The 27,099-nt window shown below is 40.4% G+C and overlaps 1 protein-coding gene across 1 annotated transcript in view; it reads right to left on the minus strand.

The window, feature by feature from the left end:
- LOC122809660 (cytochrome P450 2U1-like) overlaps positions 1-27,099 on the minus strand; it is a 322,309-nt gene that overhangs the window by 119,427 nt on the left and 175,783 nt on the right. Inside the window, exon 5 of the mRNA XM_044081319.1 lies at positions 15,262-15,400. Within this exon, the coding sequence (XP_043937254.1) occupies positions 15,262-15,400 (139 nt within the window). The remainder of the gene's footprint in view (positions 1-15,261; positions 15,401-27,099) is intronic.

Here is a 27,099-nt window from a genome sequence, read left to right on the forward strand (position 1 = left end):
ATGCAGATCCTTAAAGAGATTAACAATAACCATACAGAATATGATATTCATAAAGTAGCAGAAAGTATTCTGAAAACTAAGTCAACATGAGAACTGAGAAAGGAAATGTTGTCAATAGAGATGACTGTAAGTAGGGGTACAGAGAATAGGCAAGAAGGGGTTGGAACTTACTGGAGAAAACTGTCAAATGAACCAAGATATTGGGAGCAAATAACTACAGAGGAAAAGGTAACAAAATGTGATAAAAACAAAAAGATATTTGGACTGCAGGCTAGAGACTGACTTCCCTACCAGGGATTGATGTAAGACTATAGGTAAAGAGAAAGGGATGGGGGAATCATAAGTAAAAGACCTGCTCTGGTTGAGTTTCTAGTTTTCAACTGTTTCAGTACTAATTTAAACTTCACTAAGTTAGGTGACCAGCCAGTTCTCAGCAATCTGCATCTGAGCCATCAGAAGCCTACAACTAAAGATAAGAATATTATTTCTTGTATCTCTGCACTTGTTAATGGTTATCAGTGTTTTTGCTGATTATGCATTTTTACTGTAGGTTTTGCTTGTTTTTCAACCTCTACATTTAATACTATGTTCTGCACACTAGCCCCAGATCCTGCTTAGTCTAGTTCTGTTTGTATTCGAATTGAGCACTAACACTCAGCAAACTTTTTCTGGAGAGGGCCCTCTGTACCCTTGTGGCAGGAGGTGTGTGGCTAGAGACCCATCCATTGAGACTTGTTTGACTATGGCTCTGTTCTGAGCTTTTGACTGGCTATTTTGCCCACCAGTAAGGTTTTTCATTTATTTTTAAAGCTACCCGTTTGCATGGGTTTGCGCTTGTTTTAACCGAGCTACAATGAAGGAGGTGGCCAGCCAATTCCCAGCTGTCTGCATCTGAACCATACACGGTCTACAATTAAAGATAAGAATATTATTGCTTGTATTTCTGCACCTGCTAAATATTATCAGTATTTTTGCTGATTATTTTTGCATTTTTACTGTAATTTTTGTCTGTTTTTCGACCTCTATATTTAATCCTGTGTTCTGGGCACAAACTGTGTAGCACAGACTAGCCACAGATCCTGCTGTGTCTAGTTCTGTTTGTATTTGAATTGAGCACTAATCCCCAGCAAACTTTTTCTGAAGCAGGCCCTCTATACCCTTTTGGCAGGAGATGTGTGGCTAGAGACTCATCCATTGAAGTTTGTTGGACTAGGGCTCTGTTTTGAGCTTTTGATTAGCTATTTTGCCCACCAGTAAAGATTTTTTCATTTATTTTAAAAGCCATGTATTTGTGTGGGTTTGCACTTGTTTTAACTGATCTGCACTGAGGTAGGAGTCCAGCCAGTTTTCAGCTATCTGCATCTGAGCTATCCTAGGCCTACAACAAAATATAAGAATACTATTGCTTGTATTTCTGCACTTGCTGTTATCAGTGTTTTTGCTGATTATTTCTGCATTTTTACTGTATGTTTTACCTGTTTTTCAACCTCTGCATTTAATCTCGTTGGACTATGGCTGTGTTATGAGCTTTTGATTGGCTATTTTGCCCACCAGTAAGGTTTTCTCATTTATTTTAAAAGCCCAAAGTTTGGTTTGCGTGAAGCTCAGTGCCTCATACTAACATGCAGATCCATTTACTGTTTCCTGGGTATAAGAGCAGCCTCTGAGCTACCCTCTCTAGTTTTCTTCATCTATACTAGTGGACTAACTTCACACAAGAACCCCAAAAGGCCATTTCTGGTCAATCCCTGTTACCAACCACACCTCTTACCTAGTGGCATTGAAGGACAATACCCACCATTTCTCCAGCATATGTGGTCAAATTAGCAATTGCCTCTTGTACACTGACAGCCCACTTCTTTTACAACACTCTTACGTACTCAAACTCAACATGTAAGAGGAGCATCTACATAAAAACATAGAATCAATGCTTCCTCACTCATCAGTGAGTATACCTGACACCAAGGAGGTTGTCAGCACTCACATACCACCAGCCTCACCTAACATGCAGCCAACACATAACCCCACATATGCTGAGGTCCTCTCTAATAACCTACCGAAAGCACAGAGACTTCCCAAACACAAGCACACCACACATAGCTCATGTGTAGATAAACACAGTACACATAGAAATGCCAGTGTCTCACCAGGTAAGCCAATGAGGTGTAACACAAAACCAAATGTACTAGTCATAGGTGACTCTATTGCAAAATACACTGATGTACCACTCTCCATGTTGGATAAGGAGAAGGTCTTGATTACCTGCCTGCCTGGAGCCATGATCCGGAACATCACACATGCACTCAAGTCTCTCAGCATCAAGTACTGTTATGACTTTGTCATAGTACATGTTGGTGTTAATGAACTGAGATGTACCTCTCTGGACTACATGAAAAGAAACATGACTGAGCTATTGGATTATGTGTCCCAGGCAGGCATGTCTCTAGCATTAAGCAGCATACTACCCTCACCCAGGATGATGCCACAATACAAGCAAAAGATGATTGACTTCAACAGTTGGCTTAATTTCTGGTGTCATTTTAAGGGAATCCAGTTCCTGTCAGCCTGGGATGACATGGTTGATAGACCTCGATGCTTTGCCAGAGATGGTCTTCATCTGTCACCCCTAGGACTCCAGCTTCTGGCAAAGGCTCTTGCCTCCCCCCAGTGCCTTTTTTAGGCAATGTCACAAGTACAATATAAGTTTTTTCTCAAAAATCAACAGCAGGGTCATGCTGCTAAATACTAGGAGTTTTAACCTAAAACTATACTTATTGGAAGCTGCCCTCACCTTGAAGGATGCTGATATCTGTGCTGTCACAGAAACCTGGTTCAAGGCTGCAGGGAATACTCTGGCAGTACTGGGTTACAACGCCTTCCACTCGCTGAAATCATCAGACGAGAGTGGGAAATCCAAAGGAGGAGGAGGATTTATTTTTATTAAAGACAAATACTCCTCCAGATTGGTATGTCTAAATGAGTCCCTCAGACTACTCAATGTACAACTCTCTGTAGGTAAAACTCCTCTTCAGCTTATCATCAGTTATAGGACCCTCTCCTTGAACCAGGACACCCACAGAGCCTATCTCGACCTCCTGGAGTCCCTCAATATACCACAAAACACCCCGATATTGGGAGACTTCAACTACCCATCAATAAATTGGTCTAACTACACCTGTACATATGCACTCATCCAGAGATTCTTGAACTTTGTAAACTCCAATGCCCTGTACCAGTTAGTGGACACCCCTACTAGGGGTTCAAACATTCTGGATCTGGTACTTATGAACACGAGTGATCATTGCACCACTACAAGTTTACAGTCATCTCTAGTGAGATCTGACCACAAGTCAGTCACACTAGAAGTAACAATAGAGTCTGACCCTCCCCCAGCTGGAACTAAACTAAAATATTTCTCCAACGCAAACTATAATTTCTTACAAGACGATATTACTAGTTTCATAGCCCCTTCACCTACTGATGGCAAGGATACCTATGCCGAGGTTTATAAAAATGCCTTGTATAAACAGCTCACAGTTGCATTGACTCAGCTGTTTCCAACAGGATAAAATTAAGTTCCTCAAGTAAGAACAAGCCTGTTTGGTGATCATCCACCACAAACAGGGTGTATAACAGGAGAAAGAAACTACTATCCAAAAGCAGTAGAAGATGGTCCCCAAACTCAAAGGACTCCCTTATTGGACTAAATAAGCAAATAGGACACCTAGTGAAAAAATCCAAAGCAGACTGCAAATCTAAACTGCCCTTCCTAGCCAAAGGTAACCACAAGGCATTATTTGGCTATGTCCGCAACCTTAAAGAAAAATCCCAGATTTGTACTGAACTCCTTGTAAATGTTGCAACATATACGGAGCTTGGCAATATTTCTAATCTGCTGGCAAATAAGTTCAGTGAGAAATTCTCCCCCGTCACCACCCAATATACCACAAGACATTGCTCCCACATGTCCTCCCCGAAAAATCTCTAAAGAACAGGCCCTTAACTCCCTTTCCAAGGCAAAAAACATGGCCTCTATGGGACGAGGCAACATCGGCTGCATCTTGAATCTCTTAAAGCAGGAGCTAGCGGGGCCTCTGAGTACCCTCTTTAACCACAGTCTAAGCACTGAGTATGTTTCTGCTGCCACTGTCTTCTCCCTCCACAAAGGGGGCTCCTCTGCTGACCATGGGAATTACAGACCAATTAGTCTGACCAGCCTCATATGCAAGTCCATGGAGAGAATCATCATGGACCTCATCAACAAGGATATGGTCGACCTCCAAACACTAGACCTATCCCAGTCTGGTTTCGCTAAAGGGAGGTTGTAACTACTGAACTAAACTTCTAGGAGACAGTCACCAAAGCCCTGGATGAAGGCAAAACTGTGCATACTGCTTATTTAGAGCTAGTGAAGGCCTTCAACAAAATTCTCTACTCAGGGATCATTGATAAACTTACCCAACTGAACATAAACAAGTACATAGTTTGATGGGTTGCTAACTGGCTTACCAACAGAACACACACAGTTAAAATAGGGGATTCTTCATCCACCTCCAGACCAGTAACCAGTGAAGTATCACAAGGCTTGGTGCTGGGGCCCCTATTCTTTGGAAATTACTTTTCAGAAGTACAGGCCAAAACAAAAGGCATGTGGCTAACAAAGTTTGCAGATGACTGCAAGCTGAGTGTGATCATTGAATCCCCTAGAGACGCTGTCACCCTTCAGGAAGGTCTTACTCAAACCAACAATTGGTGCCTAATTCATGGACTCAAGCTAAACACTAAAATAGTGCATCATCATCCCCTTCAGCAAGGGAGATGTTCCTGCAAAGTACCACATTACAAACAACACCTTAAGTACCTAAGCTATGGTAAGAGATCCAGGCACGCAGGTTGACAACAATCTCTTTAACCATCATGTTTCCACAATGATGAGGAAGACCTTTTATGTTGCCCCTCTCATCAATAAGGGCACTACCTCCAGAAAAAAGAAGATATAACCTCTCTGTAGTCCTCCATTATAGAATACATTGCACCCTTTGGTATGTACCTTGGCAGGCACCTCCAACAATTGCAGAGACCTCAGAGGTACCTTACAAAGAACATTCAAGGTGTTCAACATCTGTCCTATGCCGATAGACTAAAATCTCTGTTGCTATACTCTGTGTCCTACAGACTACTCAAGGGTGACCGCTGCCTAGCCTATAAGGCAACCGTGGACCCTGTCCTGATGGAAATGCTATATATTAGCAAGACAAATGGTACTTGCTGCATCCGCTCTAGTGACCTCAACATGAGAAGCAATATTAACAGGACCCACTGGAGAGACAGGTTCTTCTCCCAAAGGCTCCCCCTTCTCTGGAATAAGCTTCCAGTCCTAGTAAAATAGAACCCTTCACTGACCCTCTTCAAGCATAATCTGAATGATTGGATGGGGAATTGCAAATTCACCCCTGGGGTTTTACCAGTGTCCCTTCTGAACAGGGGCAGCAGGTGTTGAGTCAGGTGTACTAACAGCACCATTAAAAGAGGGGAAAAAATTGGCTAGGCTTGTAAGGGCCTCAGGGCCATTAGCCTGGTAATCCCCTATAATCCTGTGATCCTATTTCAAAATTCCCGAGGAGTTGGGATTTGAAGGCCTGAGAGGCATAGAGAATCTGGGGAAGCGCAAACCATCTAATTGCAATGATATTTTGATGGATATCTAAGCAGAGAAACTTCCAGCTACCTAAAAACCCTTTGCCTTGGCTAGCATTTTATTATAAGTCTCCTTAACAATTTGCTGCAGTGTAGTACATAGTTGAATGCCTATGTAGGTTATGGGGCTGAGTTATTTAAAAATGATAATTTGGTTAAGATATCCACCAGGAGGTTAAAGTTATTTTTTTATCATTTCGTTTTGTCCGAGTTAATCAATCCAGATAGTCGATCAAATTGATGCAGTCCCTTAAAAAGTATTTCCATGTGGTCTTATGGGTGGGATAAGCAAACTAATAAATCATCGGCATACAGTGACAGTTTATAGTCAATTTTGTTTAATGCATATCCTCCAGTATAAGAAGCTCTCAGTTGCTCAGTTAAAACCTCTAAATACAAAGCAAAGGTCAGCAGAGACAATGAACATCCCCACCTGATCGGAGAGAGAGAATTGTATTAACTAGTACCCTAGCAGTCAGCCCTGCATAAAGAGATCTTAGAGCCTTAATAAATGCCTCAGAGAAACCCCAGTATGCCAGCAATTTCCATATAAACTTCCACGATAATCTGCCAAACACTTTCTCAGCATCTAGACTTGTAATTATTAAATGACTACTATGTTTTATAGCATCTTTCATATGTAAAATTGTTTTGATTAAGTTATCATCAATAGCTCTCCCTTGTACAAACCCTGCCTGATCTAAGTGCATCAACCTAGGAAGTGCTTTGGCCAATCTAGCTGCAATTATATTCGTAAACAGTTTATAATCATAGTTTAAAATGAAGACTGGTCTGCACGATGCAGGGTTTAGCCTGTCCTTGTCTGGTTCAAGATTAATGTTTTTATGGACTTTTTCCAAGAAACAGGTGGGGGGTGTCCCATCAATAATTCATTGCTCAAGTTATCAAAGACTTGTATAAGTCCCTACCCCCATTTGTATTTCTCTACAGAGAGGTCATCAGACCCTGGAGACTTCTCATTTTCTAACTGCCAGAAAGTATCCGAGATTTCTGTTGAGGTAATGGGAGTGACTATTGTCATAGCATCCTCTAATGAGAGAGTGTTTAATTTCAAAGACTTGAAATAGTTATCTAGATCTTGTTCTTGGGAAGTGAGTCTCTACTGTCAGTATAGAACTGCCTATAGTTGTCTATAAGATATCAATTATTTCACTTGGGTCCTTGCAGTTATTGTCAGTTCTGTGATTCCTAATTTGTGATAATAAGTTTCTCTGACTCCTGACTTCTCAACCTTATGGCCAAAAACTTCAGATTAGATGGAGAAAAATCAAAATAATTTACCTTTAAGACCTTACCTGTTTGCTCTGCTCTGTAAAAAAAAAAAAATAATGCATCTAACTTTTTTTTGTGTCTAAATACATTTCTCACAAAACCCAGTCCTCCTGTAGAATTTGGTATTGTAAGTAGAGAAGTTCTTCTTGGGCCAGTTTTATTTTGGCTAGGAGTTGGGTTTTGTGGGTATTAAATAGAAGGGACAAATAATCTTACAAAACTCTCTTAAAACCTTTCTAGCTTTTACTGACAATATTTTCTAATGTTTCACGGTTCTCAGTCTTCTGTGCGCAAACTTTGTGAATTATTTTTCTTATTTCCAGGTGTTTATATAACATAGTATTAATTCTTTCCTCCCACTATTACAATCAGTGAATAGGCAGAATCCCACCATTAATGAGGCATGAAAAGAGATCAGCATAGGAGAGACTTTTGATGACTGCAGGTACTGAACAGCTTCATATGAAACTATGATTTTGTCAGTTCTCAAGAATACTCTAGAAGAAATTGAGTAAAAGGTGTAAGTTTGTGAAGATAAACCCATATAGGCAGGAGGATCTACCATCCCAAACATATTTAAAAGTTTTTTTCAGAAACTTCCCACTAGGCAACACAAAGTGTTTCCTAAGGCCAAATGATACCGCTTTAGGAGACAAAACACAAACAGTGTTAAAATATCCCACCCAAAAGGATATACCACTTTGAGAAGTTACCTACTCCTTCACCAAGTAACCCATTTCCTTAACTGGAGTGCAAAAGGCATACTGATATTCACTATTGCAATTGTAATTTCCATATGAAACAATCTGCCTTAACTCAAAATATACCTCAAAGGGGGTATCCTTCCATATCAGAGTCAATGTGCCTCTTTTGCTTGCTGTGTTGTAAGCTGACCAATACCCTTGGTTATACGTGGCCTGTAACAACGTTTGTGATTCTAATTTTGTCTTATGTAGTTACTGTAAACAAATTAAATGGGGCTTCAAAATACAGATATATGGCAATGCCTTACATTATTTTTGCTTGTCAGCAAGCCCATTCATGTTCTAAGATAGTAAGGAGAAATCATACATGCCTTGGTTTGTTAAATAATTCATCATGCTGTCACTGTTCAGCTGTCCTGCCTATGAATACATCATAATAAGCCGCCCTCCTACCATTGCTCCATATTTTGACACTCCAGAAAACATCTTCATGTGTCTATCCATTCTACATAGTTCAACCAAACCAAACATTTCCAACACGAAATATGAACTGCTTACAATTATAGTAAACTATAGCACTAGTCTACAGCCTCTGACAGGGTGAACTAGTTGCCCATTGAAGTAAGAACAAATCCATTTACTTCATTTCTGTCTAAATAATGTTCCAGGCTCCAACAGTTGAGTTAAAAAAATGCTCCCCCTCAACATTGCTTAATGCTCTATTAACACATCAGAGTTACTGCAAAGTTTCTTAATTATTGGTATAAGACCCAAATACCAAGTTGGTTTCTCTGAGGAGTTAGTGCACTTTGTTCAGTAGTATAACATCATCTTTCTTTTGCTGAAATAATTATCCAGTTGTTTGATAATTCAAGGCAGAACATGCAGCCACATTTGCTGTTTTTTGTCTTGCAACCATCCTCCTTATAAAAACTGGGAATGGGTCCAGTGTTCACCTTGAAGAAAGAGTAGATCGGATGTCTGGATTGTGCTGTTTCATATTGCTTAGATTCCCTCCAACACTGAAGAAGACTGCTAAAGGCTGGCAGGTTCTTCATCTAGGAATGAAAAGTGAATGTTCCTCTCTGCATATAAACTTTCAACACTGCCAGGCAGAGAATCCTACATTTCCGTTTATTTAACTGGGCTACTTTCAGTGTGCCTCTGAACTCTGCACACTTCTGTCTGGTCTACTGGGAAAAACTTGTGCCATAAGCACTCTGCTCTCCCCTGCCTTCAAAATGTTCCCAGTGATCCAAACTTTACTTAAGATCAACTCCTTTACAGCATAGTTCAGTAGATAAACAAGTACAGGCGAGATGATCAGCTCTGTACTGAGTGAGGGACAGGTACCCTGTGAGCCCTTTGTATTGCAGTGTCCTTTTGTGAAATAGTAGAGCATTCTGATAACAGAGGCAATATCAGCTGCTCACAATTATTCCTAAGTGTTCTGGCACCCTGATCAGTCTAATATTGTTTCTGTGCCCTCTGCTCCATAGATCCACTGTCCACTTTCCAGATATTTAATCTGTGAGTCTGAAAACTGCAGGAGTTGTTGAAGGTCTTTTATATCAATGTCACGCACCTGGTCTGAATATTCCACTTTAGTCATCTCAAGTTCTTGCATTTCCAGCATAAGTGAGTCCATTTTTTTAATTGCTTTTATAGTTGCACCACTTTCAGGATGTCAGGATGGATCAGAGCTGATGTTATTGAAGGCAGGGCCAGTGAAGCTCGAACCCAGCTTTTATTCGAGAAAAATGGAGCACTTCAATGTTGGTGTTTACATGATGCTGACATCACTGGAAGTCCTTTTTTTCTAAGTATTTTGATGATCTGTACCCTTTTCAATTTTCTTATTCCATCATATTGCAATACTACCTGTGCTGAATTCTCCACAATAAATCTTTCACTTCCCAGATAATCCATAACTTCAGCCCATCACTCCACAACATTACCTGCATCAGTTACCACTGTTTCCTCCTCCTTCCATTGCTGTGCAACTTCAGCTGGATTCTCATACTGGGCTCCTACAGAGGTCTTCATAGCATTATCAAGTCTTGAATCATCTTCAGACGCCTCCTGCTCTACCTGCTGCTCTTTAATCTGGGGACCCATAATTCCATCATTGCCTGTGTTGGATTATCCACACTAAATCCTTCACTTCTCAGATAATTCATAACTTTAGCTTCTATTTAACTTCTACCTTGTTAATTTTCTTTTATACATTCCCCTTTGTTTTTTTTAAGTTTTTGTATTGTGAAATTTTCTATTTCTGAGTGCCTTTGCTTGTATTTCTCGTCAAATATTTTGGCAATGCTTTTTTTGTATTAATTAGTTTTGTTTTCTCCTTTGCATAAATACTCTACCATACCAGATCTCTTTTTCTTTACTATGCCCATGTTTCTTTTTTATACCTTAAAAAAATTATTTCTATTTTCAAACTTCCTGTGCCACTTCTTTTTGCAGGTGGTGCACATTTTCTTTGTCTATGTAATGATTTTCAAAGATTTGATGTATTAATGAATACAAATTTTTATTTGTATATTTTGACAGTTTTTCTTGTGTAAATATTTTTTCTTTCTTCTGATTTCTCTCAGTCTTGATTATCTTCTCTCTGGATATGCTGGGCTTTTTGTGTAATAGTAACAGTACATAATTTCTTCCTCATCCTCAATAGTCCACTTTGTTTTTTGTCTTGTCAGTTTTTGTGATATTTGTGGACTACTATTTCCTTGTGCAATGGGGGGGGGGGGGCATCCTCCCCTGAGCCTGGTCTAACCCTATTGTAGGAATGCTTCTGTGTCCTGAGGATTCTGCACTTCTTTGTCCAGTCTTGGCACCAATGTATACACCAGGATTCGTCACTTTTTATCCTGGGACCTGTGCACCCAGCTGTCTTTCATTTTTTAACCTAAACGAAGGTTGGGATCTGCAAACAAACTAAAACCAAGTCATTTGTTTTTGTAATAAAGAGCTTTGGCTGACTTTCTGGCAGCGAAAAGTTTCATTTTGTGACTGCCCTTGACATTTTTTAACCTACCTTTCTCCATGATATATAAAATATAGTCTATACATCAGTGTCATCTTGGTGAGATTTTATGAAAACAGAGTCCTCCAAGTGAAGATACTCACCAAGACTTGAGGATGAATTTAGTTCCAGCAATACTACTCTTTTTTGTTAATTCCATCCTTCTATTTAGAGAGACGGTGGTTGTTATTCTCCTTAAGGATCTGCATACAAAACCCTACTCTCTCCTTATTTCTTGAACTTCCCCTCCTTTGCTTCATCATCCCTTTCCATTTCAATTTATAACCTTTGGCCTGTGTAATGTATATACACCTTAGCTGCATAGCTGTAAAATATCCATACAAATCAGGTAATCCTAAACCACCTTGTTCGATGCGAAGGGTCAACTTAGCCTGCTTAACTGTTGCCCTCTACCACGCCAAAATAAATTCCTTTGATATTTATTAATTATTGTCCATAACTTTTCCTGCTTTTTAAAAAAATTATGCCTGACTTGTATATAAAATGAAAGTGACTTATACCATTTTCATTGCTTGTATGTTACTCTCCGTATCCATAAATAAGAGCATCCAGTTTCTCTGTTGTTATATTATTGTTTGTTTAGTTTCTTCTCATGTATCTTTAGCTGCCATAGCAGAATCTTTTTTAATCCATGCACCTAAGAACTTCATTTTATTGTCTCCCTGTAAATATGAGTATTGCTGAACCAGTTCATGTGTGGGCACATAACATACTGCTATAACCTTTGCTTTAGCTTCATTAATTTTATATCCAAAAAAGACTTGAAATTGTTTCAAAATGTTCTGCAATGTCAAAATGCCCATTTTTAGGATTCATCAAGTACAAAATAATACCATCCGCAAATAAAGCCAACTTTTCTTGATTACCATACCAATTATATTCTTGAATTTCTGAATCCTTTGTTTCCTCTTCCAATGGCAGTAAATATAAAGCCAACAACAAAGGAGAAAGAGGACACCCATGCTGGATCTTCTAGTAAAATACAGCTTAGCAGAGAGGAACCGTCCCACTTTAATTCTAGCCTCTGAAGCTTCATGCATCCTCCTAATTAACTCTATTATTGTATCAGGGAATACAAATGCTTCCATTGCCCTACTCATAAAATCCCAACTTACTATATCAAATGCTTTCTCTGCATCAATCTCACCATCAACAATGGTATTTTCTTACATTATGCTTACCTTTGATCATCATTGTTCTATTAAAGTTAATAGACCATTGCCTCTCCTCCACAAAAAAACACGTTGATCCATATCTATTAATTTTGGCAACACTTTTACCATTCTCTTAACTAGTATAGACATAAACACTTTATAATCATGGTTTCAAATTGAAATGGGTCTATATGAAGCTGACTATTTTGGGTTTTTATCCTCCTTGGGTAATATATCCACCACAGGTTTCTTCCAAGATGTTGGTGCTTCCTCTCCTTTTAAAACAATATAGCTTTATAGGTGTCTACTAGGCTAACAACCACAAATGCATTTTTAAGCCTAGCCATGCATCCCAAATCTCTGACAAGTTTTGGTACCCTTGATAAGTGTAATCAGGTGCTTGGGTGACTAAACATTTCAAGCAGGGGCCTGGAAGATTAACCATTTACAGGTTGCCTGTGTCCAGTAGAGACATAGGTGCCAAACCAGGGATGAATTTCCTGTTCCCCATCCAATTTTCCAAGTTCCACTTGAATTGGGTTACGGAGGGACACTGCTTCACATGAATGGGGAGCTTGTTCCAGAGAAGGGGTAGTCTCTGGGATACATACCTATCTCTCCAACAGATCCTATTTATATCACAGGTAAGTTTTAAGTCTTCATAACAGGTAATTCTGGTGCTGTTGATTTGTGGATATGTGCAGGAAGTCCTTCAGGGTGGGGTCTGACAATGCCTTCTGTATACCAGACCTAGATCTCCCCTCAATAGCCTGTAGGAGACAGAATACAGGGATAAGACCTTGAGTCAGTCTTTATAGGACTGGTTACTTATGCCCTGCATTCATTTAGTGAGGAACATCTATGGACTTTCCAATTGTTGGATATGCCTGGTTAGGTGCATCCCAAAGGGAGCATTGTATTTAAATAATGAATGCCAAATACAGTGGAACAATGACTTCCTTGGGCCTAGATGCCATACCTTTGTTTATAAGTTGCACAACATAAAATGATTTCCTCACCACTGTAGACACATGATGGTCAAATGCTAGATTACTGTCTATGTGCATCCCCAAATCCCTGATTACTGGGTCAGCTCTTTGGGGTGTGTTGTCAATATGATAGTTACCAGGAATGGATGACTTCCCGATGGATACTATTATGCATTTCTTGGCATTTAGTTTAGTCCATGGCTCTGACACCAGTTATATGTCTGTGTCAGTCCTTCCTGGAGAACACTTGTATTGGTGGGGGATTCAATGACAGCTTCTAATTTACTATCATCTGCAAATTTAGTCAGCCAGATGCCATTGACATTGGCCTTGACTTCAGAGAAGTACATGCCAAAATGAATAGGTCTTAGGACTGATTCCTGAGGGATTCCGCTTGTGACTGGCCTCTTTATGGAGGTGGACTCCCCAGTTATAACTTCCCGGGACCTGTCTGTGAGCCAGATGGCTATCCACTGGGTGACATAAGGATTTATATCTAACCTCTTGAGTTTGTCAACAATGTCTGAGTGGAATATTGTGTCATATGCTTTGGCCAGGTCAAGGTAGGCAGTGCAAACCATTTTGTTCTCATCCATTGCTTTGGTGACCTTCTCAAAGAAGTCCACCAGGATGAGTAGGCATGACCTGCCTTTGATGAAACCAAATCGTGTTGAGTCCAGTCTTTGGAGGTTTCTTATGTCATTATTGATCATTTCCATGATAATTTTTTCCATGGTTTTGCATATGTGACTAGTGAGACTTATGGGTCTGTAGTTTCCAGGGTCTGTAAATGGCCCACCTTTGTGCACAGGGATGGCTGTTGCTGTTCTCCATTCATGAGGTACAAAAGCTGTTGGGAGACCACAGTTAAATAGAAATTCCAGAGGGCCTACTAGGTCGTGTTTCGTGCTATTTAGAAAGCATCCTGGGATATTTTCTGGGTCTATTAATGCAGTGTTCTTGACCTTAGAGCAGGGGTGGGCAATCAATTTTCCCAGGAGGCCACATAAGAAACTGGGACTGTTTTGGAGGGCATGCATTTTTAATCAATAAGATTCAATAGCAAAGTTAATCGTGGGAGTTGAAAATTCTTGGGGCGAGGTCTGCTTCACTCTGATGGTGAACAACCCTCACTTTCCCAAAACTGTTTCCTGTCCTACAACAGTTTGCTAGTTGTTATGTGAAGAAAAGCACATGACCCACTACCAAAGGAATGCTATTCATGGGCACAAGAAGAGGGAGGAGGTTTAAACAGTAAGTAGTAACTTTTTAATGCACTGCGTAGGTTTGTCTTGTAATTATAGATTTAATGAAACATCAAACTTTTGTTTTCAAAATTACTTCAAGTTTAGCCCCCACCCCCGCAGTAGCAAGCTTACCATGCCTCCAATCTGAATGTCTTGGACATCAACAAGGATTAGCACTATGTTCGCCATTTTAGCAGATGTCCTGTCCAGTAGAAAAAAAAATAACAATGATCACTGGCAACCATAACAATGTGCAAAACCCAGGCATCCTTCAAGATTCCCCACCACACACTAAGAAGCATGAAACACTTATTGCCTGACATTATTGACTGGCTAATCTCTAGTGATTTGCCAGAAAAAAAATGACGGGGGACAGGACAAAAAAATGAAGCAACAATAGGAATGTTCTGCAAAATCAGGGATAGCAGAGTGCTATCCACTTTGTTCTGTATCCCTTTCCTCCGACCTAATTTGTAGCAGCTAACAAAACTGGACCAATAATACACCCGTCTTGCACCACCCATAACCTCACCCATTTACTCCGCTCTCCTGCCTTCTTTTTCTTGATGTCTTCATTCTGCTGATTTACTGTGCTTTTCTGTAACAAAAAAAAAAAAAGCATAGTAAATCCACCGACTTAAACTCTTGATAGTCTTGTTTTTTTTTTTTTTTTTTTGAAACAGACTACTGAAGTTTACAGTGTTTTCCGGAATACAGGAGAATTGGTTTGAATTACCAAAAAAATTAAATCAAAATCAAAGCCAACTGTATTTGAAGAATTGAGTATTATAAAATAGGTAAAAGAACTGGAAGATAGAGCTTTAGAAAAAGGGAAAAAGCAAATTAGAAATAAATGGAAATTCTGGGAACAATTACATGTTTTGGAGGAGGAGTGAGGTTTAAGGGAAGGCAGGAAAATGTTTAATGCTGTACCGATGATAGTTACAAAGAAAAGATATGTGATGTATAATATATGTAAATGGAAAAATGTTAATATAGTTTGTTCTGTTAATGCATGTTTGCCTTTGTCTTAAGTGATAGTTTAATAAAGGTATTTAAAAAAAGAGTCCTTCATTAATAAACTCAGCACATTTATTTTTGTATGTATGTACTTAAGACTGTTACCTTGAACATCAGGATAAGCTGCCATTAGCAGCAATGCCCACAAAGTGGTGTTGATAGTTGTATCTGTTCCTGCTGCTAAGAGGTCACCCATCAAGATGAAAAGATTTTCTTCATCCAGGAAAGTTCCATTATCTTTTCTCTGCAATAAAAAGACCAGTTATGAATAGTTTTGAGCATCTTGGACTGATATCTTTATACAGTTCAGTGCCAGCAGAAGCTTTAGACTTATTCATTACATTACACAAACATTGACTCACTAACACATGACCTGTAGTTGACACCCTGTCTCTCACTTTCATGTTGGCATAGATGATGGTAGCACCCTTTCAAGCCTGTCTACAGACCCACAGCTTCATGATCAAAACATTGGTGTAGAAGGGGTTTTCCATTGTGCAATACAGGTGACCTGGTTTCATCTAGCAGATCAACTACTGAAGCGGTGGTAGAGAGGAGTGGGAATGGAAATGGCTTATTCACGGCTTTGCTTGGGAGTGGGCATGAGGTTTCACTGTCCTGGCAAGCTTCCAGTGGAGTTGGCTGTTGGGCGAAGAATGGTTAACTCATTTGGATGGCTACAGCAAGAAACAAAGCCATGTAGGGTATCATATGCACAAGGTCACATTAATGTCTGGGCATGTTGCTCAGGCTGCTGCAAAGAGAGTGACCTACTGCCAGCTGTGATATTGAGAAAAGATAAGTGTTTATTCTCATTTTTCCTCTGCATTTTGATTTAATATCTCTGTAATCTGTACAACTGTACTTAATCTTATTCTTGTGTGTTATAGCTGTATATCTCTCAGTGTTGACCTCAGCTGTAGTGAAATTATTTGTCTGGAGGCCTTGTCTGTTTTCTTAGTGGCAGTAAGTTTTCAGAACTAGTTTCATCCGGCAAAGAATTCCTGCGTCTGTATTGTTTGGTTTCTGTCCTGTGTTTTAAATCAGATAAACCTGTTGCTCAGGCTGCTGCAGATAGATTGACCTACTACTGCCAGCTGTGATATTGAGAAAAGATGTGTTTATTCTCATTTTGTCTGCATTTTGATTTAATATCTCTGTAATCTGTACATCTGTAATTCTTCTTCTTCTTGTTTGTCCCCACCCACTGTCCCTGTTCTTGTTTTGGTGTTAATGTTGGTGGCTCTGGAATTGCCCGCCCCTCCTGTAAGTCTGTATTTGAACACTCCTCCTGAGTCCATCTGATTTGCTCACTTAACCGAATACAGTGAGATCATATTCTGAGTCTAGTGTTCACTCTACATAATACAGAGAGAAGATTTGAGAAGGCCAACCCACTTAGGTCTTCCTTCCTCTCTCCTTGCACTTTACTAATTAAAAAAAAAATCATCTGCTTTTACTGTATTTGTGTTTCCTCCTACTTTGTTTTTCTTTTGCCTCTTCTTAAAAATACTCAATTTTATTTATTATGCTGCACTTATTGCTGCTTGGTAGTAACCTGATTAAATTGTAACTGTTATTCTAAGTTTTTTGGTTTAAGCACTTGGGGTTCATGCTGGTTGTCTTACATTAAGACGGTTTGTGGTCTGCACTGTTGTGGCAGGACAGGTAGCTTACATCTTTCTAAGCTGGGAATTGCTGATTGAAAGCTCAGTGTCTGCTATTCTAAAAGTGTATTAGTTCTGGTTTAAGCACTTGGGCTTCAGGCCAGTTATTCTACATTAAGAAGGTTTGTGGTCTGCACTCTTGTGGGAGGAGAGACTGGTTTCTGCCCTTTGAGCTGGGAATTTCTGGTCACAGGCTTATTGTGCCTGCTTATTCGAACTGTTTCATTCTGAAATTGGTGCGCCTTGTTGCTGTAGCATAGGACCAGATTCAGGTTTCAGATTCAGATTTGCTGAATCTAGCTTTGTTTGTATAACTTGAGCACTGATCCATGCCATCTTTTTTGGTGAAGGTTCCCCTTGCACCCTAGTAGCGGGAGTGTGCAGTTAGAACTTGTCTGATTGAAGACTGCTGGAACAAGGCTCAGTTTTAAGTTTTTTTCTGGTTAATTGGGTAACTTGTTTAAATCAGATTGTTCTTTTTCTATTGTTTTATATATATATATATATATATATATATATATATATATTTACATATATATATATATATATATATATATATATATATATATATATATATATATATATATATATATATATATATATATATATATATATATATATAATTCCACTTTATTCATCTGCTTTTACCATATTTGTGTTTCTTCCTACTTTATTACTAGGGGCATTGACTACAACTCTGAAATGAGATATATAACAATAATCATCTTTTTATGCCATTTAAAGTGTTTTTTTATTGTATCTGCTTTATTTTCTGAAAAAATATATATACTTGTTTCCTGCCTTTCTAAGCTAGTATAGTCCAGTTTTCAGGTTAGTGCTGAATTCAGGGCTGTGTTACAAATCTCTGTGTTTGCCCATGCCTTACTTGGATAGAAGGAAGTTTCTCTGTTCACCTGTGAGAGAGGGGAGCTTTGAGCAGCCTATCTGTCCCTGGAGGAGTGGTTTCATCCCAGAAAGTAGTAGTTTATTGGCCATTTTGGGCTAATTTCTATCTCTTTCATTTTCCTGCTATAAAAACTGCATTTGCCCGGTTTTGCGTGCCGGTGTTCAGTAGGGTATAACTATTCCCGGCTCCACAAAGTCTCCTCTTCAATTTTTCCCTTGGGACTAGACAAACTTTCAACTTAAGCACTCAAGCCATTCATTGTTCAGCCCAGCAGTTGCTCAAAACTCATAGCAAGCACTTATAAACCCTAGCACTACAGAAGGACAAGGCTCTCTATTTGATCTTACCATCCATTCAGTAAAACAGTTTTCTGTACCTATCCAGGCATGTTCAAAGGGCAGTTTCAGGTGTACTCTCCAGTCCAACTGGTGAATCTGGGCATTTTGAGGCAATGTTACAACTGCCTCATGTACACAGACAACCCTCTCCTCCTACCACCAAACACTAATACATGCGAGAGATGAAATTATACAGCCAAACTGGAGGCTAAGCTCTCTCAACCCAAGACTGGATCAGACAGTCAAGAGGAGAAGGGAAATACTGGCATCACACCACCAGTCTCACATAGACCCATTAAACCAACACCGGCAAAAAACACACATAAATACAGGAAAACATACTTGGAGGCTCTAAATAAAAATTTGCAAAAGCAACAGAGCCCTCCAAAGCAGACATCCAAGCAACCTCCACCCCCCCAACACAAACCATGAAACACATACTTCACAAAACCAGTGTGCCATGCAATCACATCCCTCAAGGCAAAATAACATACCCAACATACTAGTAATAAGTGACTCTATAGTCAGGCACACTGACATTCCAGAAACATAGAAGAGCTCTCTGATCACTTAACCCAGGCCGGTATGACCCTGACTAGCATCCTGCCCTCACCAAGAATGATACGACAGTATAAAGAAAAAAATATCAATTTCAACAATTGGCTAAGTTTCTGGTGTCATTCAAAAGGGATCCAGTGTCTGTCTGCCTGGGATGACATGCTCGACAATGCTTCACTAGAGACAGCTTGCACCTGTCACCCTTAGGCTTTTGAATACTGGCCAAGGTTCTTGCCACCCCCATAGTGCTTTTTTTAGGCAAGGCTCAAAAGACAAACCCACCGCCATAAATAGCACAAGTAACAAAAATCTGGGGGTAATACTACTCAATGCCAGAAGTCTAAACCTCAAAATGCACGGACTGGAGACACTCCTCAGTAGGGAGAAAATCGATATATGTGCAGTTACAGAAACCTGGTTTAAGGCTCCAGAGAGAACCCCAGCACTACCAGGCTACAACTCATACCATACATTCTGGCCACAGAACTTGGACCAAAATACAAAAGGCGGGGGGAGTATCCATATTCATCAAGGATACCCAAACCTCCAGGTTAGTGGCACAACATGATGCTTCAGAGATTATCCACATGCAACTAACAATGGGCAAAACTGCAATTCAAATTGTAGCTTGCTACAGATCACCCACCATGTCCCAGGACTCCCATTCCGCATTTCTGAAAACACTGGGTAACTTAAAGGTCCTATCAAACACCCTAATATTGGGTGATTTCAACTACCCAAACATTAACTGGGAGAACTACTCAAGTACTAACTCCCTTGCCCAACATTTCCTAGAATTTATAAACTCAAACACCCTGGAACAACTGGTCAACACTCCCACCAGAGGTGACAACATATTGGACCTGGTCATCACCAACATGGGTGACCGGTGTTCCACACCGGAGGTCAACCCCTTGCTGGTTAGATCTGACCATAAACAAATCAGTTTGGATATCCACATTCTACCCCCACCCCCGGACAAGGAAACCCCCGTGAAAAACTTTTCAAAAGCAAACGTCATGTTACTTAAGATGGAGGTGGAAAGTTTCAAAGACCCATGCTAAAGGATAATGCTGTCCAAGCTGCAAAATCCTTTACTAATGCATTCTACGGGCACCTACAAGAATGCATGGATCGTGCTATCCCAAGCAAAACCAAGACTCACTCCTCTAAGAAAAGGAAACCAGTCTGGTGGAACCCTGCCATAAACAAGCTATACAATAGAAGGAGGAAACTAGTACAGAAAAGAGTAAAATCCCAAGAAGGGAAGACATCCCTGATCAGTATCAGCAAGAAACTACAATCCCTCATAAAATCGTCCAAGGTGAGCTTTGAAAGAAAACTTGCCAAAGACTCCAAAGATTAACCACAAGGCATTCTTTAGCTATGTCAAGAATCTAAGTGGCAATGCTGAGATCTGCTCAGAGTTAGTGCAGAATGGCACAAAATACACTGAACCAATCGATATTGCCAACATCCTGGCAGACAGGTTCAGTGCAAATTTTACCCCCCTCTCATCCCCAAAAGGGCCCATAACAATACCAGAAGAATGTAGAGCCCCTGAAATCACAGACACTCAGGTTAAAATAGACCTCTCCAAAGCCAAAAACACAGCATCAGTGGGACCGGATGCTGTCCCAGGCTGCGTCCTACACAATCTCAAAGACAAACTAACCCCTCACCTAAACACACTGTTTAAACTCAGCCTCTCCACAGGCTACATACCCATAGAGTGGTGCACAGCAATGGCTATTCTGCTCCACAAAGGTGGAGCCACAACAGACCCCAGGAACTATTGCCCTATAAGCCTGACTAGCTTGGTCTGCAAGGCTATGGAGCTCATCATTATGGAACTCATTAACAGAGATACTGGGAATCTCCAAACACTGTACCCTACCCAATTTGGCTTTGTTAAGGACAGATCATGCCTCCTAAACCTGGTGGACTTCTTTGAGACAGTAACCAAGGCTATAGACAAGGGAAAGGTGGTACACACAGCCTACCTAGACCTCGCATAGGCCTTCTACACCATTCCCCGTTCTGGTATTATAGACAAGCTCACCAGCCTGAACATAAACCCCTATGTCACAAGATGGGTTGCCAATTGGCTCACAGACAGAACCCACATGGTGAAAGTTGCGGGAGCTAGGTCTGACTCTAAACCGGTTACAAGTGGCATTCCCCAGGGCTCAGTCCTAGGACCCCTCCTGTTTGGCATATACTTCTCAGAAGTACAGACAAGCACAGGAGGACTATGGCTGACCAAGTTCACAGATGACTGCAAACTAGGGCCTATAATTGACTCACCAACATCCTCCAAAAGGGCTCACTGAGATGGATACCTGGTGTCAAAATCATGGCCTCAAGCTAAATGCCAGAAAGTGCATAGTTATTCCCTTTGGAAATAACAAAGTACCCACAAACTACCACATAGGTGGTAGTCCCCTAAATACAGAAAATGTAATAAGGGATCTGGGGACCCAAGTAGATAGTAATCTCTCCTTTGATAATCACATTGCCAAAGTGGTTAGAAAATCCTTCTATTTGGCCCACCTAATCACAAAAGGATTTGCATCCAGATCAAAAGAGGTCATTGTGCCCCTCTACTCATCACTCATCAGACCCATCATAGAGTACAACGCCCCATTTGGGATGTACCTTACAAGACACCTGCAACAGCTGGAAACACCACAGAAGTACCTCATCAACAGGATCACTGGCCTCAAACAGATGCCCTATGCAGATCGACTAAAGAAATTCCAGCTGTACTCGGTTGCATACCTCCTGCTTAGAGGTGATCTCTGCCTGACATACAAGGCCATGTCCACCCTAGAATTGATGGACATGCTCTACCTAAAGAAAACCTTATCCCCTCGAGCCACATGCTCTAGGGATCTAAACCTCACCTCAACAATAAATAGGCAGTGCTGGAGGGATAGATTCCTGTCCCAGAGACTTCCCATGCTTTGGAACAAGCTTCCAGTCTACATTATGCAGAGCACCTTGCTAACCCTCTTCAAGAGAAACCTTGATGAGTGGATGGGAAACAGAAAGTTTACCCCGGGGGTCACTTCATTGGCTCTGCTGGACAGAGGCACAGGGAACTAATCTAGGTGGGCGGTGAAAGCCAACACATTCTGGCTTATAAATGCCTTTGGGCAGATAGCCTAGTACCTACCTATGAACCTATGAACCTATGTCTGAGTTGAGAGGGAAGTGGATAGGATGAGTCCAAACTTAAGAATACTTTCATTTAGAAAGTTGACCCTAAACCAGGATGCCTCTCTCCCCACTGTGGCTGTCCACCTCCACCCCCAGGTACCATGTGTGCTCCTCACTGGAACAGTAAAACCTGTTATGCAGGGTTGATCATCTGGAGTGACAGTACAGTCTAGGAGTATGAAGGGAAGGAATGCAGTGTATCTGGCAGCAACCAAGGAAAGAAAGGAAAAACATTATTGACTTGTTTATGATATTCTGGAGACTCCTAAACTGTTGTAAAATCCACTTGTAATTCTAAATTCTTTAATGTTCTACACTTTACTTCTCTCTTGTCTTTCCTGTATAGTAGTTCAGGCCTCTGTATCAGATTAATGTCTGCAAAAAATATATCAACCCAGAGATGTCATAACACTAACCCACGTTTTAACTTCCTCCATATATCTAGTGTAAAATGTGAATACCAGATTTGGAAACATTTTTAGCACTAATACATTTTGTCAGCTGTTTGCAAAATTTGCCATTGTTGATATTTAAATTCCTTGCAATTGTTGATGATCCTGACTTGTGAAACACACTGTAAGGAGTAAGTTTTGGTTAACAGTCTAGAAGAATTTAATTCAGATTAGTGGAATGGTTATCCATTGACTTTCTAAACTGTCTGTCCTGATAAGGATTGCAATGGTAGCAATGTAGACTACATTTCCCTTACCCAGCAATACTTTCCAGTCATTCTGTGGGATGCCCATGCATTGCCACATAAACTGAGAGATATATTCCCTCTATCATAGCCTGGATCTACCCTGGGATCTCACTTCAGTGAATTACCTGTGGCATTTCACATGGATGGGTTCCCAAGACCAGTTCAAATGACTTCTGTCAGGAGTTAGCTCTGTGACACAGAGGGATAAAACCATGACTTTGCTGCAGAGAACCCACATTTGATTAGCAGCTGTGGCAGTGGAGCAGCTGGCAGGGGTAGGGTGCGAATGAGCAGGAAGTGCTGACTTATCCATGCTGATGAGAGGGGATTGGTAGTTCTGTCCATTGTCACTCAAAAAGGTGAGGCTACTTCATGCCCAGTAGGGATGGACCAGGGAATGGTAGTCCTCAGTGTACAATTGCTTGTGTATATTATGTGTGTGTGGGTGTGTGTGTGTGTGTGTACACAAGTGTGCATGTGTGTGGGTGCACTCATGCGTGAGTATGTGGAAGCATGTGCACATAAGGGGAGAGCATTGCAAGCCCTTCTAGTGCTCATGTTAGTCACTGCACCAGTGATAGATTTAGAGTTGCTTGACATGAAAAAGCCTTTGCAGTTGTGACAGCCTTCGCAGTTGGGTGTCACGGTGATAGAGTCAGAGTTACACGACATGAAAAAGCCCTGATGGATGCCTTTGTAACAGCCTTTGCAGTTGGGTGTCACGGTGATAGAGTTAGAGTTGCATGACATGAAAAAGCCATGATGGATTCCTTTGTGACAGCCTTTGCACTCGGGTGTCACTCTGTAGGAATATGGTGGTCACTCTGTAAGAAAGAAATGGTCCAGCATACTGGCATATATGCAAAAAAGCTTATCTCAGCACGAATAACCACTGGACGTACTCCTCTCCTGATCCTCCCAGATAGTCGAGGCACAAAAAAATCATCTGCTGTTCCATGGCTAGGGCACAATCCCCACTATTTCTCTAGGATCAGATGTTGGACTGTTGCGTGTCCTTTTCACTACCCTGGCACATGAGTATCCAGTGAGGCTGCGGAGTGTCATGCTTTTGTAAATGTGTCTCCCTTCTAAAAATGGGTCCAGAAGTACTGCCCTATCTTTTCATGCAACACTGAAAAGGAGTATTAGCCACAACATCCCCACTTCTACTTCACCACTTTTATTCAGTATACCGATCACACACTTTTGATCCTGTGACAGAATTCTATGAAAATTGTTGAACTGACTCCATGACTCAGGGTATGGATTTTCAACTGCATTCTGGGTGACCAGTGCTTGACTATCATTGCCAGCAGTGGAGGAGCCAGGCAGGAAGGGGAGTTGTGAAGGCGCATGGGTCACTTGCCTCTCCCATGGGAGGGGTTAGGGGTTGAGCCCACTTCGGGACACATTGAGGTGTGCTAACTCCCTGATGGAGACTGGAAACTCACCATTCTTGTTTGAGAAGTTAGGGTAGGGATGCCTGCAGGGAACACCCCTTTTGGATGACATCTTATGTTGCCATCCCATTGCACACCCTGCCCCTATACCTTATGGGGTATAGGCAATAGGGATGGGGAAATTAAAGACAAAATCTCAAACCACTTCTAGTTGCCTGGATGATTACTGTTCCTGCTGAGCCTTGTCCTGATGATTGGGAACAAATAGGCTGATTGGTCTTACAGGGGGTTGATAATTAAAAGACCATAAAGGGAAGAGTGCAAAACAAAAAGAAAAACATGTTAAGGTGTGTTCCAGAATTGTCAGACTGAGGAAAGAGTACAAAACACACTGTGGTGCTCATGCACTGGCTCAGTAATCAAGGAGCCTCAATCCTCACCACTAGCACCAGTGAGGGGCGTCCACATTGGGTGGATAACAAGTACACACACAGTAAAGTACAATTTCCCTTAAGAGCACACAGAGATCACAGTCAGTCTGGGGCTGGTTTCTCCCTTTCTCTCCTGATCTCCAATAAGACTCCCCACTGGCACAGCTATAGGGTTCAGATCTCAGCTGAGTGATCAAGCCAAAACCTCCAGCTCCCTCTCTGTCCAACCAGTGCTTTGTGACCCTGCCCAAGTAGCTGACACACACACACACACACACACACACACACACACACACACACACACACACACACACACACACACACACACACACACACACACACTTTGAGATTTGAATTATATACAAACACACAGACACTCCTGGGGAAGGCTGGCATAGGTTCTGGAGCTATGCCCCCTTCTGCCCAGACTATAATGTAGTACTGACTGCTACCAACCACCTTTATCAGCTACTATAAGACACTTCCCAAAGGGTGACCAATTCCACTGCATAATATTACTGTTATCCAAATAGTAAGTGTGACCAAACGTTTAGGACTATTCTAAAGTGGCTTAGTACAGTATCACTAAATACATGCAAGTACTCTTAAGAGCTTAAATTATCTCTACATACAACAGCCACAGTTGAAAGGTTTAAAATATTTAATAATAAATAATAAAAACACAAGACAATACTTATTCATTCAACACAGCGACACTAGAGAGTTCAGAAATAACAGGAAAATACTTTAAAATAATATTGTAGGATAGTCTCACATAAATATAGAAAACAGATAGACTAATTTGGCTATATTCCTATCTGCCTCTAAGAGTAATCTGGCTATATTCCTATCTGTCTCTAAGAGAAACTATGTTCTAAATTTTATTTACAAGGCAAAGTGATGGTGAGTTGTTGTTGGCTCCAGAACAAAATACAAAATGCCATCTTTCTTTCTGTCCTTAAACTGATAATACACAGTACTACTGAGTCATTTCAGATTACATCATTCCTGTCTCTTCTCTGATTATGTTTCCCAGGCTCACAGAACTTAAAATTTAACATTTGTCTTTTGATCTCCACCTGCCAGGAAGCCACAGCAATAAAAGACACTTTACATGTGCGACCTAGTAATTTTCTATGTCTAAAGACAATAGAACGAATTTCTAGCCCAGACATCCTGTCTCTGAGCTTGAGATCAAACAGCCATAACATGCTTTACTTAGCTTTCTTCCAGCAGGGTGCACTGTGGTTACATTTTTGAAGCTCAGAACATAATACAGTTTTCTTACATTTGTTACACAAGCCTGTGCATCATATTAATATTTACAATGAAATAGAATTATTTATAAAATTCTATCTGGCTAGGCTGGCAGCCCCTCAGTTTTTCATACACAAAAAAATTTGAAGACCAGGAAGATTGTGTTTGTGTGCGCATGCACTCATATATGTTTGAAAGGCCATTAAATTCACATTAATGTGTGGTTAATTTGAAGGAGACAGGTTCAGATGTCAGACTTAAGAATTCTGCAGTAACATCAAGTTCAAAGAGTTCTGAATAAACCTGGTCAGGTTTTTAAGCACCCTGTTTTGCACACACCAAGCAAAATGAAATATTTTCATAACAAAAAGTTAGAAGTTGTTTCAATTTCTTTTTTCATTTGTTTCCCTAAGCTTCTGCATGAAGGATTTTCAAGACAGGAAAAACATTTTTACAACTGTTATTTAAGTAGAAACCCGGTTCAAGCAAAAGTTAACATTTGAAGACACATTACCCTCTCAGCAAGCATATTTTAAACATGTTCAGCAAGGCATTTTAAAATGAAAGACAAAGAAATTAAATAATATGAGAGTGGAATGATTATTAAATATATTGAATTGTTCACATGGCAATACCAGCAGATGTCATGGTCCCATGGTGTGGAAGTAGCCACCTGAGGCAGGCATTCAGAAAACACTGCAAATTCAGCAACATTTTGACTGGAGGTTTCTACCAATTGTTAAGTGACATTTGAAAACTTAGATGTGCAGAAGAAAGGCATTCTAATATTCAACAACATTGTTTCAGCTTTAGCAAATGTGTGGGGATCTTTTTGAGGGTATAGACCAAGAAGACTACATAACCATTATTGCCACAAGACAGTTAAGTACTGAATTTAGAAGACTCATAATTGGATGCTTATACACGCAGTTTGTTAATAAAGGTCCTTAATTTTATCCATACATGGGATAATATTCTGAAAGAGTTGTTTAGATTGTGCAGGAAATTCAGGTTTAAGGTCTTTTATTCACAGCAATCATTGGACTCCAGTGATATTAATGCAATGGACTCCATCAGCTGTTTAACAGCAGAAAATGGCTGTCATAATTTAGATGTAATTTGTTAGCTTATTCTTCTGAAATGGAGGATGATATTTGCCTGATGAAAGATGTTAATCATGAAAATGAGGATGACAATTCCCCTGTTTTTGGAAGGGATTATAAGCATTTAGTGTTACTGACAATCTGTCATTAATAACTAAAAGTTCTTTTTTTTCTTTGAAATTCAATGTGGGGTATAAACACATTGCCCTATAAGGATTGCCTTAAAGCCCTACCTCTGTACTCGGTCTCCTACAGGTTACTCAGAGACGATCTATGGCTGGCGTACAATGCATCCTCAGATCCAGCTCTGATGGACCTTTTGCAAATCCACAAAATGAACAGCATCAGAACCACTAGATC

This window comes from Protopterus annectens, chromosome 8.part0 (genome assembly GCF_019279795.1).
Source record: "Protopterus annectens isolate FY-2018-M chromosome 8.part0, PAN1.0, whole genome shotgun sequence".
Classification (NCBI taxonomy): Eukaryota; Metazoa; Chordata; order Ceratodontiformes; family Protopteridae; genus Protopterus; species Protopterus annectens.